General features: G+C 36.8%; 2 protein-coding genes and 1 long non-coding RNA gene across 6 annotated transcripts; 1 reads left to right on the top strand and 2 right to left on the bottom strand.

Annotated features, from left to right (window-relative positions):
- Positions 1-2553: 2553 nt before the first annotated feature.
- LOC107216484 (L-xylulose reductase) lies at positions 2554-5017 on the bottom strand. 3 transcript variants are annotated; one of them, XM_046731706.1, is made up of 6 exons: positions 4787-4912; positions 4641-4707; positions 4207-4239; positions 3699-4128; positions 3137-3285; positions 2554-2904 (listed from the first exon to the last, which is right to left on the bottom strand). In XM_046731706.1, exons 2-6 carry the CDS (start codon positions 4666-4668, stop codon positions 2801-2803), a joined length of 744 nt encoding a protein of 247 aa, XP_046587662.1. In that variant the 5' UTR covers positions 4669-4707; positions 4787-4912; the 3' UTR covers positions 2554-2800. The 3 variants fall into 3 exon arrangements, with proteins under 3 accessions (XP_046587662.1, XP_015509166.1, XP_046587663.1); XM_015653680.2 differs by lacking the exon at positions 4641-4707 and having other exon boundaries at positions 4787-4840; XM_046731707.1 differs by lacking the exons at positions 4207-4239; positions 4641-4707; positions 4787-4912 and adding an exon at positions 4949-5017 and having other exon boundaries at positions 3699-4033.
- On the top strand, positions 4106-12434 carry LOC124292938. 2 transcript variants are annotated; one of them, XR_006902899.1, is made up of 7 exons: positions 4106-4178; positions 5718-5854; positions 6385-6509; positions 6665-6773; positions 7065-7149; positions 8210-8261; positions 11138-12434. It is a non-coding gene; the product is annotated as an uncharacterized LOC124292938 (long non-coding RNA). The 2 variants fall into 2 exon arrangements; XR_006902898.1 differs by lacking the exon at positions 4106-4178 and adding an exon at positions 5182-5534.
- Positions 11360-13119, bottom strand: LOC107216514 (L-xylulose reductase). Its single transcript, XM_015653725.2, has 4 exons — positions 12921-13119; positions 12242-12671; positions 11828-11976; positions 11360-11609 (listed from the first exon to the last, which is right to left on the bottom strand). Exons 1-4 carry the CDS (start codon positions 12970-12972, stop codon positions 11506-11508), a joined length of 735 nt encoding a protein of 244 aa, XP_015509211.2. The 5' UTR covers positions 12973-13119; the 3' UTR covers positions 11360-11505.
- Positions 13120-14444: the final 1325 nt, after the last annotated feature.

Genomic DNA, 14444 nt, shown 5'->3' with positions numbered 1-14444 from the left:
CAGAAAAGTCAGGCAAATCTAATTATTTGGTGTGCTAAAGCTGGGGGAATTGGGTTTCAGATAATATGTTGCCACTTCGCTTATGAAAAATTATTCGAAAGTTGAGTCAGGTATGCTGCATATTTTTTTTTTTTTTGTTTTCTTCTGCGTTTACGGGGACTTATGTTTACTTTGAATTTTCAAATGACCGGATTCTACTATTTGTCAATTTTTTAGTGATGGATAGTTGCTTCTACATTCTTGATTTAATATGAAAGAGTTGGAAAATAAAAGTGATTTGAGTGATAATTAAATGTGGACGTATTATAATAGATGCATAAGTTTTTTGAATGTGGCAACCTTAAAAATATTTTTGTTACGTTGGTGTTCTGTGAGAGAGCAGAGAGAAGCCTGGTTGACCTTTAATTAAAATATAAACGAGAAAGAAAGGAAAATATGTCATTAATTTTGTTTGTAATGTTTAACGATAATTATTGACGAACTCAAAGTTCTAGAATTCGAATTGAGCTACGATCGTTGGTAAATAATGAAGAAAAGAATGTGTTTAAGTGTATAACCCACTGTATCAAATTGATCAGTTTGTATATATATATACATCCATTATAATCAATTAAGGAATTATATAATAAAAAATGTACCACGAAACAGCCACAGATTGTAACTTTTTGTGTACTAAAAATTAAGCTAATCAATGGCTTCACGGATGAAGCATAGGTTTTTAATAGAATTTGAAACTATAAACGTTTTTAAGCATAATCAAGAATCTATCTAGCAAATATTTCATTTTATTTCAGAAAAGCTTGCAGCTTTTTGATATAAAATATTTATATGTATAGTAAGTATGTATATATATTATATATGCATACATACTGTATTATGATATACATTGCATGTCGTGTATATACATATATATATATATATATACATATATACATATCTCAGATTAAAAATACAATATACATAAACTATTGGAGTATAGGGGAAGGAAGAGTGCTGGGTAAGCAGGAGTGTAATTTGAAGAAACCAATTGAATGTCTGCATTTATATATTATCAGGGATTTCTATTCGTGCAATTTTAAGGCTGTTACTTTTTTAAAGAAAAAAAGTATATTGATATGTAGATTACCCACATCTTAGATCTTATGTCAAATTCAAGGTTGTTATTTTTGCGTTTTTTTTCTACAGAACCCTTATTTGTTGAAATTGAATTTGAAATAAAACTGAGTATACTTAATTTGTGCAATTGATTATAGGTTTCTTATTACGGTATCTATTCATGTTTGATATTCATGTTTATCACAGAATAATCAATTTCTGTGCTCAACTTTTGCCAGTTTATCATAAAAGTTCGGGCAGTTATGGTGAAAATTGTAGATTACAAACTGCGATAATGATTTTCATCAAATTTGTAACTACAGGCGTCCAAATTATTATCTACATTATTTTCAGTCACTAATCAACTAAATTATACTCTAGAATTTATCTAATCCTGTTGAACGGTGAATTCAACTTATTGCACTGTGTGCCGTTCTACTGGTTATCATGTAATTTTAAAAGGAATGTTAGCGAATTAGAGAGATAACACTGCACACCTGAGCGAAGTAAGTTGAATTCACAAAAAATTTTGAAATGTACCTTGTTCGAATTTAATCTTTTTCCCAGGCACAGAGGAGCTATCATGAATTTCTCCACGAACAAGCAAGCACTCAGCTTGACTTATTGAAAATTGGAAAGAAAGAGCAAAAGAGTAGTGTAACTAGTAGCAATCTTTCCCTAAACTTCAAAGTGTAAAATATAATCACGCGCATCTAAAAAACTGCAGCTTTTTTTCTCTATGTTCGTATGTTTTAGTAATAGAAGACAAAATGTTATGAATGGAAAAATAGGCAAAGGTTGTTCGAGAGTATTAATTCGATGTTGCGGCTGTTAGCTAACTTTTTATCATTAAATTTTCTATGATACATCATCATTACCATTATCATCGAATCATTTCTTACCTCATGTCAGTTAAATGTCGGATTGGCAGCCGAAAGTGAGCTTGTTTTTATGTAACTGATATTTGTAAGTGTTTTAAATGCTAGATTAGTATGTCCTTGCTATTTCTACCAATTAAAGTTATAAGTATGAATTTTCAACTACTGATGTGGATTCGTTTTTTTCTCACTGTATTTAACATTGATACGAACGTTTTTTTTTTAGTATCTCATCATTCAGAGCATTGCCTTATTGTCTGTACTTGAAAGGATACTGTTAAACCTTTAGCCTTGGTACTACGTACTTTTTCAATTTTTCGAAAATAGATCATATCGAACACGACCCAGGCAGTCGAAGGCAATGCCCACAATTTATCATTCATATTTCGTACGAACTATGATTAGAAACTTTTATTAATTTCTTCTTGATATTATGTGTGAGAAAGTGCGAATTTATTGTACGTTCATGTATATAAGGATTATCAAAACATATTGCATAAGATGAATTTGATTGAAGATAATTATACAAGGGAAAATAAGTCGAACAACAATTTGTTAAACCCCTTTTTTCCTTACAATATTTTTGTATTACGCGATGTTGGCTTTTGGTGTTATTCCAAGATAAGTTAAAACAAAAAGAAACGGCTTATCTTTCACGTCAACTACCATCGCTGTATGTTTTGTACACTATTCCTTTTTTTTCTACTACAAAATAACAACACTTGTTTCTCATTTTCTACTATTGTAATTTATTGTAATTATCGAGCCGTACAATGTTAACAAAGTACTTGTATATAAACACGTAAAACGTTCTTTAGGGAAGCTGTCTATGTAGCCAAAAATCCTCCATCAATCGGTAATGTCACACCATTGATCATTGAGCTACGATTGCTCAGCAGGTAGACAACTGCATCCACAACTTCGTCGACCTCTGAAATTTAAAAAAAAAAAAAAAACGATCGAATTACTACTGACGTTCTGTAATCAAAATATCAAAATGCGAAATTCAATAATTTTGCTCAGCATCAACCACTGTACATTCTTGGCTCTGCACTACACATTCTTCATGTATTTAGTTATACTGTTTCCTATTTGGTTCTGACGTTTGAAGTAGTGCATATAAGCATTGATATCAAGTTACGTTACTGAAAATGGCTAATTACCTGCAAAACGACCAAGCGGAATTTTGCTCGTCATGCTGGCAGCCTTCTCCGGGTCATTCCATCCAACACGACCCATATCGGTCATTACGACAGTGGGATTTACTGCATTCACTCTAATATTGTGTGGGCCCAATTCCAATGCCATTACTCTGAAAAATAAATCAGCTAAAGTTATAAATTTGTAAGCTCACCATCAGTAAAATATTGAACTATGTAATAGATTAAAAAACAGTTCGAAGCAAAAATTCGTACAGCCAGAATGATCAAATTGAGATCAACCCATATATGCATATTTGAGATGTGATTGATATATTTCATTCTAAATATTTCAAGAATCGGCTCTTTCGCGCGCAGACTTAAATGACAGGAATTGTTCAGATAATATTCATACGGTGTACATCGCTGTACTATCAATTTTTGCTTATCTGCTATGATAACAGTTTGAGTATGAGTCGAACTGAAGTGCCTAATTATCACAAATTATTGACTATACTTTTTCATAGTCGTGAACTGTGACAAGACCATCTATAGTTAGGTTTCATCTTGATTTTTATACGTATACCTTGTAAGCTGATCCAGAGCTGCTTTAGTTGCGCAATAAACTGCGTGATCTTTTAAAGCGGCTTGGCTTGCCTGAGAAGATATATTAACGATGCTTCCGCCATTCCCTGTGGCTATCATACTTTTAGCCGCGACTTGAGATACATTGATAACCGACTTTAAGTTGACGTTAAAAAGCACGTCGACATCGTCCGGCTTTACGTCCAAAAAACGGTCTAGCCTGGCCGCTGCCGCGTTGTTTACGAGAAGATCTATCCGCCCTGCGCCCTCTATTGCAGCCCTTGTCGATTCCCAATCGGCGAGATCCGCCGTGATGATCTCAATTTTTGGGTCTTCCTGGAAAAGAGTGTCCAAGTGTTTCTGGGTGCGCGATACGGCAATCACTTTACCGCCAAACTTTGACAGTCTCAGGGCGAGAGCTCGGCCGATGCCTACCAAATGTAATTAGAAGGAATTACAGAAGAGGCAAGATTACAATTAGGTACAGTTAAGTATAAGTTGATTTTTACCCTGTCCAGCTCCGGTCACTACAATCCGCTTTCCTTCGAACGAAACGTTCATTTTAGTATTGTGGCTCAGAACTGAATGAAACTGGCTAGCGAAACTTTCTGATTTGGCCTTTACAACTTTAATGTGATAAAGAATTGATAATGAACATTATGAGGCAATGCAAAATTAGCCGTATAGATAATAACGAAACCATGTGTCGCTGACGCTTGGTCAAGGTCGAATTACAGATCAAATTATTTGTGAAAACTGTACTTGAGATATCCAATCATTAGAGCAAGTGGTAATCACAAGCAGAAATCTCACGATTCCTGCGCTAAGTTCTCAGCTAATTCACATAAACAAACAGTTGATAGATCTTTTTTCGACGTGAGATGATTGAGCAATGTAATCACAGTCCCTTTGGACGGTTACCGATGCGTCCAAGTTTACTGACCGATAAATTCAATCCTAAAATTGAGCATAAATCGTGATTTTTCGTGTCCCTCGAGAACTAGCGGCCTCTAAAATAAAATAGATTTTTGGAACTAATTTTCCATTGAAGGCAAATTTCGGTAATCGATGTATGTTTACTTTATTTACCAAAAATAGATAACACCATTGATTCACGACATGATTTTGTGGATATGTTACTCACGTGCTTTCGTCACCGAAAATTAGTTCCACAAACCTGGTCAGAGAGCGCTAGTGCTCCGGAGATACGAAAAACGTTTGCATCGGGTTTTCCCTTAAAGCAAATAGTACCTGGTGGAAACGCGGATATGGGTTGAAGCCAATTCTATCTCTTCCCACAACCATTTAGTAGGTCACTGTGTAAAATATAGACATTGCTGTGCTTATCACTTTGCCAATACGCAGCTTACTACATTTCAATGTCGCTTCTCGGCGGGTCTCGTTTTGCCGCGCAGGCGTCGCTGTTGCAGCGCTACCTTCAGAACGCTCACGGATTTCTGGGACTCTACGATTCAAACGTGCTAGGGTTGCGTCCTGCGTCCTGAATTTGGACGAATTTATGCTCAATTTAACTGTGACGGTGGCCGTGGCAAATGATCGTCAAATAAACAGTTCAAAGTCGCGCAGAGGTTTGTTTTCTCACAGTGTGCCTGTGACTGGTATTTTAAAACGCTGAACAAATGACGATCGCAATTCGACCGTTACGGATTTACGCGTGAGATTAAACTTGTGAATGTTTTCGGCAATTCCGTAGGTAGAGAAATCATGTGTTAAGCTTGCTATTCACTTTTGAACGTTCCATTTTCATGTTGCCGCGATTATTTCGGGTATCAGAGGTGATATACGATCGTTAAACGACATACGCAGATATATATACGTAAGTACGTTGGACGATTGTACACTCAATGTTCAATTGTTGTTGTGCATAGTTTTTCACTATTGCTCTTGACAGATTTTGTTTGAAGTCGCTGCTGGTATGACTTGCGTGAGAATTCTGGGGTAGAAACAAAGAATATAAATCCATCAACACTGTGTAACTGTTATATTTAATTTTCAACAGTTGTGTAGGTTCTCTAGTGCTGATCGGACTCTAGGACTCCATAAGGCCAAAAGTCATCGCCGGCGAAACTTGTGTCTTCAGGTCGATTAGGAGAGCTGATTCGACTGATCCTACATTCTGGAAGCATCGAATGATCGGTAAGCCTCCCATTTAACCAATAAAAGTATTGAGACGCCACGATCTTTGCTCGTGATTTCATGTGTAATAGCATGATAAAAAATTTTCGTAGATCCTATTTCGCCGTACGGCGTTGCGAGCTTGTATTTCTCTGTTTAATTTTCTAAAATATCGATAACTCCGTTTTGGGTTTGAAGCACAGTCTTACGCTTACAGCGTGTAGGCTTTTCTATATCATGAAATTTCGAATACGATTCCTCTTCTCAAGCGGCGAATCTCACTCCTTTTCTGTAGGCAGCCCGGCATGCGAGCTTTTTAACGAATTTTTCGAATTGCTATCTTAATTGAAGGGTTAAATAATCGGACGAATTATCAAATTCGACAGTTTGATTGATAGAAGAGGTGTTGATCATGATCATGGTGTTTGCTTACAAAATTTTGTCATATCTTGATCTCAGAAATAAACTGCAGAAACGTTGATAAACAATATTGATGACCTGGTTTGAGAGAAATATTAACAAAATGTTGTGGTTTTCACCTGGTATTACAGAAATAAATGGCCGCAAGATTGAGCCAGGTTAGTGAATACGTGAGTAGAGTGAACCAAACACCAAATATTGCAGATCAGAATACAGAAGGTGAACGGGTTATCATGTTATGGACGAAAAGAATCAGGTATCCGTTCGTGATCATTCTTAATCGTACTATTACGCTACTTGTACTTTTAAACAGTTGCCGGTTCTTTAAAAATGATAGTCAAATTTAAATGCTGCGATTGATTTTGAAGATTGAATTCTAATAAAATATTGTTCTCTCTTGTTTTATTACAGAGATACATGTCATTGCAGTAGTATTACCCACGTTCAGCATTAATCATAATGAATTTGGACAAATGCTACAAGGACTGCTATGTACAACGTGTAGAGTAATCCAAAGGAGGTAAAAATCAGTATGGTTTTGAATTACGCTGTCTTCTTTAATCGTGTATGATTTTGGCATTTAAGCTAGACTAATATTGAACTCTGCTCACTTATTTTATGCATTCGTTCAATACTTGTGGTTACCTGGTAGGCATTCTGTTATTCTATTCTGCATGATTCAATTACTAGTACATCAAAAATCACTGAAATATTATGGAATAAAAACTTGTTTGACACAGATGGTCTGCAGTCACGTGAACTTTGACTTCGTGTTTATTGCATGACTAATATTCTGTTGTCTTAATTACAGTGTATAGAGTGCGTCATCTCATTATCCATACTGCGGAGATATTACGAGATCTGCTACATTTAAAGTATGGAGCAACCCGGAGAATGTAAGTATAGTTATTTCAATAATAGTTTAATTATAGTTCATAATTGAACTGGGGACTAATCTTACAAACGTACTTATAAGAAGTGATGGCCGTAGAAGCTTGCGAATTTTTTGTGTAAATGCTGTCAAACCAATCAAATTACATACGCTACAGCCCCGAAAGCAACAAGCCAGAAACAAAGTTCTTTCGCGATACTTTTCATCACTATGAAAAGAGAAGAGTTTGTTGGTCTGTCCGACAAACTTCTGCGTTGATCTCAAAAGAAGCCCAGTGCAAAATCTGAAAATGGTAAAACTTGGCAGACAAATGAAAAAGTATTGAATGAAAAATTAGAACAAAAAGAATTTCTAAAGAACAAAAAATTGTAAATTAAAAAAAAAATAAATGCGTAAACTGGGTAAAAAATTATCGTTTATATAGAAAAAGCAATGAAGACGAAAAAAGTATAGGAGACCTAAACGTGGTAACAAACCACCTCGGCGCCTACAGATAGGCAACTGAAGTTACAATTTACCATCTTACGAACGAAACCGGGCCTCTTCTCGTAGAGTGAGGTTCGTGGGTGGATTATCACGTGACCAACTACCTTATTATATACCAGTAAGCTTTATTTCAGGTAGGCGCGTTTATTCACATAATTCAGTACTGATATAATTTTGAAGACTTTTGGCCGATATTTGGTATGTAAATTTAGTGCGTACTTCTAACCAACCAAGCGTTTTAGATTTTTGATTTATAGTTTTGCTTAACATTTAGAAAATCAGCCATCATTTTTTTAGGGATATAGTAATATTAATAGTTTCGTCGAACGGTATTTGAATGAACATTGACAAGCTTCTACGGTCATTTCTTGTAGTTATAGGCACATTTGCAGGATAAGCCCGCCACCCTGAAGGTGGAACATTTGAAAACGAATTTTTGTCCATGTGTAACACGCTTTGAATAACCATAGAAGTATACAACAGTAATGACGAACTAATTTAAGGACTGAAAATCAGCAGTATACACGTTGTCACTGTTTGCTAAATTAATTCGGGTTTCCATTTATTGTTTTTTCCAGAGTTAATTAAGCAGAGACATCCGAATAACTTCTCCATTATTCGGCGACGTTGGTGAGTTTTCGTTTATTTTTACGGGTGTGTTTCCCTAGTACTCTTTTATCACGTGGCGTGGCCGTAACAATTCTTATACACATCTTTGATTTCTCAGCTGCATGAATATGATCATCGCGACTGCAACAGTTTTTGACTTTTAGTTGAATCATTATTTGCAATTGATTTTACCGTAGCTCACGTCAAGTTAGAAATTTTGCACACTGCTAAAAGTATATTGAGTATCGCCACAGGTAAACATCGCTTACTCGGCATTTTCAAGCACAAATTGTGTAGTATAATAATCTGTTTGAATTTGTTACTGCTGCCGTTCAAGCGGTGGATTGCTCTAAGGTTTAATTATGTTCGCACGATTGCTTAATCGTTGAAATTTCAAAGTCTGGCATAACTTAATGTAATGAAATTGTATGCTATGACTTGAATCAATTAGAACTTTTTTTGTCAACCGGCAAGTATCAATCAATTGCAGATTTAGCTCGCTCAGATAAATGTTGACTAACAAACAGGACATTTCTAAACCATTTTACAAAATTTTGATGTACCGATAGTCCTCCAGCATCATTAAAATACTGTATTATGCATTCGAAAAGTAACAATTAGCTATGATATCAGCTGTTGAGTCAAGTTATTTCAGTTACATTAGTTGTTAAAATCTTCCATTTCGCAGACTTTGCGAATAAGAATGCGGTTCAAGCATTGGGAGCAATCTCGTTTCCGAAAATTATCATGTGTGTCACGATGTCGTGACAGAAAATCATTATTCCCGAACGTGAGCTCGATAGCAACAGTTTGAGGCTTTCGCCAGTCTCACGAGTTGCCGCATGATGCTTATGTCGACCCAGGTCCCTGATTAAATCAATTCGTAATATAGGATTGGACATACACACAAGTCTTAGGGTGTCCATCTTGGTATCGTAGCTTGCGAAATGTAGATGTGAGAGGCATTTTATTGAAATCATCATCTGACGTTGCTTCTGAAATAGGTCCTTATAATGTTTCGAATGTCACACACTTACAAAATCATTGTGTAGCAGCTGGCTAACTATGCTAAAAAACATTTAGCTCCATACAGGCAATCAACGAAAAAGTCACTAGCGACCATGGCGCGAATGGGGAAGAACGATGTATGTTGGAAAGAATGGAAAATCGCGTAGATCGAATAACATAGGTTACTGGGTAGATAGATCGTGGTCGCTTTGGGATACGTTGCGTTGTTTATGCTTGTGCGTGTGAGTGTCTGACTTTTGAATATTTCCGTTGGCTGGTTCCATTAGGAATCTGCAAGCGAGGATAGGTAGATCGTGAGATACCGTTATGTTACTACCTTTTGTAAGTTAAAGTTTTTCAAACGATCGTAGAGATTTTCCATCTGAAACACATAAAAGACTCGGTATGTACGAGTCTGCAATACATTTGTAAGCTTGGAAATTTAATGAGGTTCATTATCAATTTTTTATCATTCTGCAACCATCTTTCAGCGGTTATTTAATTTAATTATTCAATCATAATCAATTAATAGCGATAATTCAGTTCATTGGTGTGATCTCCTGATTGAGCAAAACGCATCTTTGGATCATCCATCCTGTTCAATGGCATAAACTTTGAAGTGTTTTTTGACAGATTGTTCGATTCGCGCCTTTTTGGATTGAACGAGCACCTTGCGCGACGATTTCGCAAATAGTATGATATGAAAAAGTAAATAGCTCTTGATGTGCTGAGCCTTCAGCTCTTCAGTCAATTTTGTTACGAATACTGAAGTTTGCAAGTTTAACACGCCTTTTTCCCAACAACTTGATACTTTTTGCTTCTGAGAAAAAGCGCAGTATTCGCAAGCCGACGTTCAAACGCGCAGGAATAACAATCGCGAAGAGTATTGACGTTATGTTGAAGAATCTTATTGTAAATATTTATGAAATACGTCTGAGGTGTACAGAAATACGAGTATTTACATTCTACTGTAGCTGTTCATCTCGTTTTTTTGCTCCAGAGCAACATACCAATTTTTTCACAGCCATTAATCATTGTTTCTAATCTTTACATGGCATTGATATTATTGAGGATAAAATGGTTGTTGGAATCTCTGTGAAGATTGTCACAACCGTATCATTGTTATTGACACATTGAGTGGGGAACGTATGTTAGGCATGGGATTTAAGCGCTCGCAGGTAATATTTGCTGAACTGTGTCAAGAAGGCTAACCATGAGTTACAGCATAACTGTAGGAGTTTTTCTGGTGCTGCTAATTGTAATTAGCTACATACCTTGATAAAATTTCAAATGCTGAATTTCCTTTCAATAGAAAGTTTTGTTTGAATCTCGATTTTTATAATGCTTCGCTAATGTGACGTCACATGAATTTTTAATATCGTACCAAATTAGCAATTGGCGAGCACTTGATTAAATGCTATACCTCGTGATCGGATTTCATGACATGGCTCTACTAACATTATAAACCTGATTTAAACTGAGAAAAAAAATGTGAGCCGTCACGGGACGCCTGGCAGATGTGAAACATCGACATTATTTTGAAATAAGAAAAACATTCATGCGCTACACGCCATCAGATGATTTTGAAATACAATTTTATCAGTCTTTATTAAATTTATTCTTTAAGCAATTGTTCTAATGCATTAATTTTAATTAGAATGAAATTAAAATTAATGAAAATTAATAATCAATTTAAAAACATTGTATGCAATGAAATTTATGTGAATTTTAATCTACCAACAGAGTAGATTTTACATTTACTGGCGTTAAAACACACCAAATATACGCGTGCTTAATGCACAGATAAATGCACACTTTAATTATAAAAATATAATTAACTTACTGATGACTTGATAGTGTGTCATAGCGTGATTTTGCTTTCTTTGCAGGAGGCTGATCACTTTCACTCAGTGTGGCGAGAGAGATGGCTTAATTAGCGCCGGATCGAGTGGGAAGAGAATCGCACAGTCGATTGATTGCGCATGGCGACGCGTCGCCACACCGTACACACTACTACATATAGACTGTATATATATACCATCATATAGCGTGGCGACGCGTCGCCGCACCAGAAATCGGGATGTTTCACATCAATAAGTTTTATTGCGTTGTATAACCCAATGCTCATTTTATTTGAATTGTTTTCGTTTGTGTGGGTCATGAGTTTTACATAGTAACAGGCGAGTATCGTGATGAGGAATTTTCTGAAGTTCACGCATCGTAACCATACGAGAGGATATTGGATAATAGTTCCCGTCTACGTAGCCAGGAAACCTCCGTCAACTGGTAGCGTCACACCGTTGATCATTGAGCTCCGATCGCTGAGCAAGTAGGTTATTGCATCAACGACCTCTTCCACCTCTGTAAAAAGCGAAGAGAAAATTATTCTTTGCTACTAGAGACGACTAATAAAATAGGGTATAATTTACTTTTACTCAGCGTTGAATAACGAATGACCGGGAATATCTCTAATTATCGGTTGTTATAAGCCAAGTTCGCAAAATTTTTATTAATATCCCGACGACGGTTAAATGTGTGAGATTGTAAAATTTCGTAATGGTTATTTCGTGTATAACTACCAGCAAAACGGCCAAGCGGAATCTTGCTCTTCATGTTGGCAGCTTTCTTCGGATCGCTCCATGCTTGGCGACCCAATTCGGTCATTACAACAGTGGGATTGATTGCATTCACTCTGATGTTGTGGGGACCCAATTCCAACGACATGACTCTAGAAAATATTGACTATTCATTGTCGAAGTCTTATTTTTCTCATGCAACAAGCTAATTGGTAGTTTCATTCATTCATTTAATATATATAATAATTATTTTGATGATTAGTTTGATCGGTGTCCGGTTTGTTATTGAATATTTAAATTATAATGACTGGTAGTTATGTAACGCGCCAACGCGTGTATCGCGTGTACCGTGAGATGTATGACACGCGTTAGATAACGTTCCATCTATCTCGCGTGATAACGAAATCTGCAACAAACCTTGTAAGCTGGTCAACAGCTCCTTTAGAGCAGCAGTAAACAGTGTGATCGTGAAAAGCGGCCTGGCTAGCTTGAGATGAAATATTCACGATACTCCCGGGTTTTCCTCTTGCTATCAAATCCTTAGCTACGATTTGAGAAACGTTAATAGCAGCTTTGAAATTTATGTTAAATGACTCGTCGACGTCTTCAGCCGTTACGTCAAGAAAAGCATGTCCTCTAAACATTCCCGCACTGTTAACGAGATGATCCACAGGTGTTACACTCTGCAGAGCATCCTTCGTCGCGTTCCAATCCGTCAGGTCCACCTTGACGATCTCGATTTTAGGATCCTCCTCCGAAAGAGTATCGAAGCTCTTGTCGGGAAGCGATACGGCGATCACGTTGGCCCCGAACTTTGACAGCCTCAGGGCAACGGCTCGACCGATACCTGAAATTTGCCCGAAATATGTGAATCTGGTGGAATTCGAGCGAAAGATTTGAAAAACGGAACGTCGCAATTACGTGTCCGTCTTGAGGATTTCACAAAAATCCGAGTGTTTCTTTGTTTCGAAAAGTTACACAATGCTTCAAGCGAAAGCGAAAATGTCTGCGCTGAATTTTTTTTCATTGGCATCAAGCACAAGATTCTTACAATTTACGTAATATATTTTGCGGAGTTAGGAATTTTGAGTTTTACCCGATCCAGCTCCCGTCACCAGAATACGTTTTCCCTCGAAGGAGATGTTCATTTTACTATTAGGATTAAGATGCTGATGAAACTACCAAGATAAACTAAGATTTAGCTTTTGTCTATCACCGCGATAAGGAATCGATAAGGAGTAATCTGAGGTAACGGACAGGTACATCGTGTCGGGAGATGAGTCGCATAGCATAGCATATGTTTGCGATGTGGCACGCCAAGGTCGGCACCGCAGGCAGTAGCAAGTCACCTCCTCGTCTCGGTCGGTAACACAGTCGCAGTTGTCACCGCGTCGTGCGGAAGTGTCAAAGTCGTTATTGATGTTGACGGTGAAGGCGTAGAATGTGGTGTGAACGAACAGACTAAAAGTTGTGAATTTCATAGCGTTACGATACGATTGACCAAGGTAATTATATTATTTAAAATATGCGTACCCGGGATAATTCGGAAAACCCGACTGTTTATGGTCGAACAGTTTGCCGAGGTTATGTTACTGCGTATTGTTCTGTTTTACCGACGGTTTCATTGTCCCTAAAGTCAGGTTGTGTTCTGTTCGTATGTACATACAAGATGCGGAAGATGTCGGCAGAGGTCTTTTTTGGCAGCGGCGGGATTCTCCACAAGGCTCTCATGTTCATGATGAAATTGGGATGGAAGTCAAGATTCCGACTCCCCGTTCTCATCGTCGTTGCCTTTCTCGCCCTCGACGAAAGGGTCGAACTTGAGATACATATTGTTTAAATATTGTTACGCGGTTGCCCTAATCGTTTTTTAAAACTGAATAAACATGATTTATAGCTAATAATATACATTATGACCACAGCAACGACATTCTTATCGATGACATCGTGGCTGATTATAATGAAGAAAAATATAATAGATAATTTATATTAAGTACATTTATCATAAATTTCACCCAACGGCGTGTTGTTCTCACGTATGTCTTTACGTGCATCATTATACACCCAGTTATAGAAAAGTTGGGAAGAAAAATTCGTACATCTACCTCTGTATAAATATTCGGAGGTTTAATTTGGATTCAAATTTGAGATAGTACACACTTATCGATTGTTATCAATTGTTATGATAGTATGAATAATCTAACTCAATACCATTACTCTGTGAACTTTTTATTCCTGCACACGGCTTTGATACTGTTCAATTATGTTGTAATAATGAAAATATATACAGTAGTGAGTAGAATCTCGATTATCCGAACCTCCATTATTCAAACCACAGCTTGAACTTCAACCCATCGAGGGCCCGACATTTGGCAATGCATAAATACGTTGTTGAGAAAAAGATATCCACGGAGAACGTCCATTCGCAGTCTTACGTTACAATTAACGATATTTCAGTCAACTTTATTCGTGAAGGAAGTTAAAATTGAAGCCACGCATCATGTACGCAAAACTAATACACGCAACATAATATGCATTTGTAATATTCTTTGTCGTGCAGTATTGTTTCACGTACCATTGGTATTCCATTATACGAATCCTCGCTAGTCTGAAGTACGCC

The sequence above is a fragment of the Neodiprion lecontei genome, chromosome 2 (genome assembly GCF_021901455.1).
Source record: "Neodiprion lecontei isolate iyNeoLeco1 chromosome 2, iyNeoLeco1.1, whole genome shotgun sequence".
Lineage (NCBI taxonomy): Eukaryota > Metazoa > Arthropoda > Insecta > Hymenoptera > Diprionidae > Neodiprion > Neodiprion lecontei.
The sequence above is the reverse complement of the archived record's forward strand: the minus strand, read 5'-3'. Positions and strand labels throughout refer to the sequence as shown.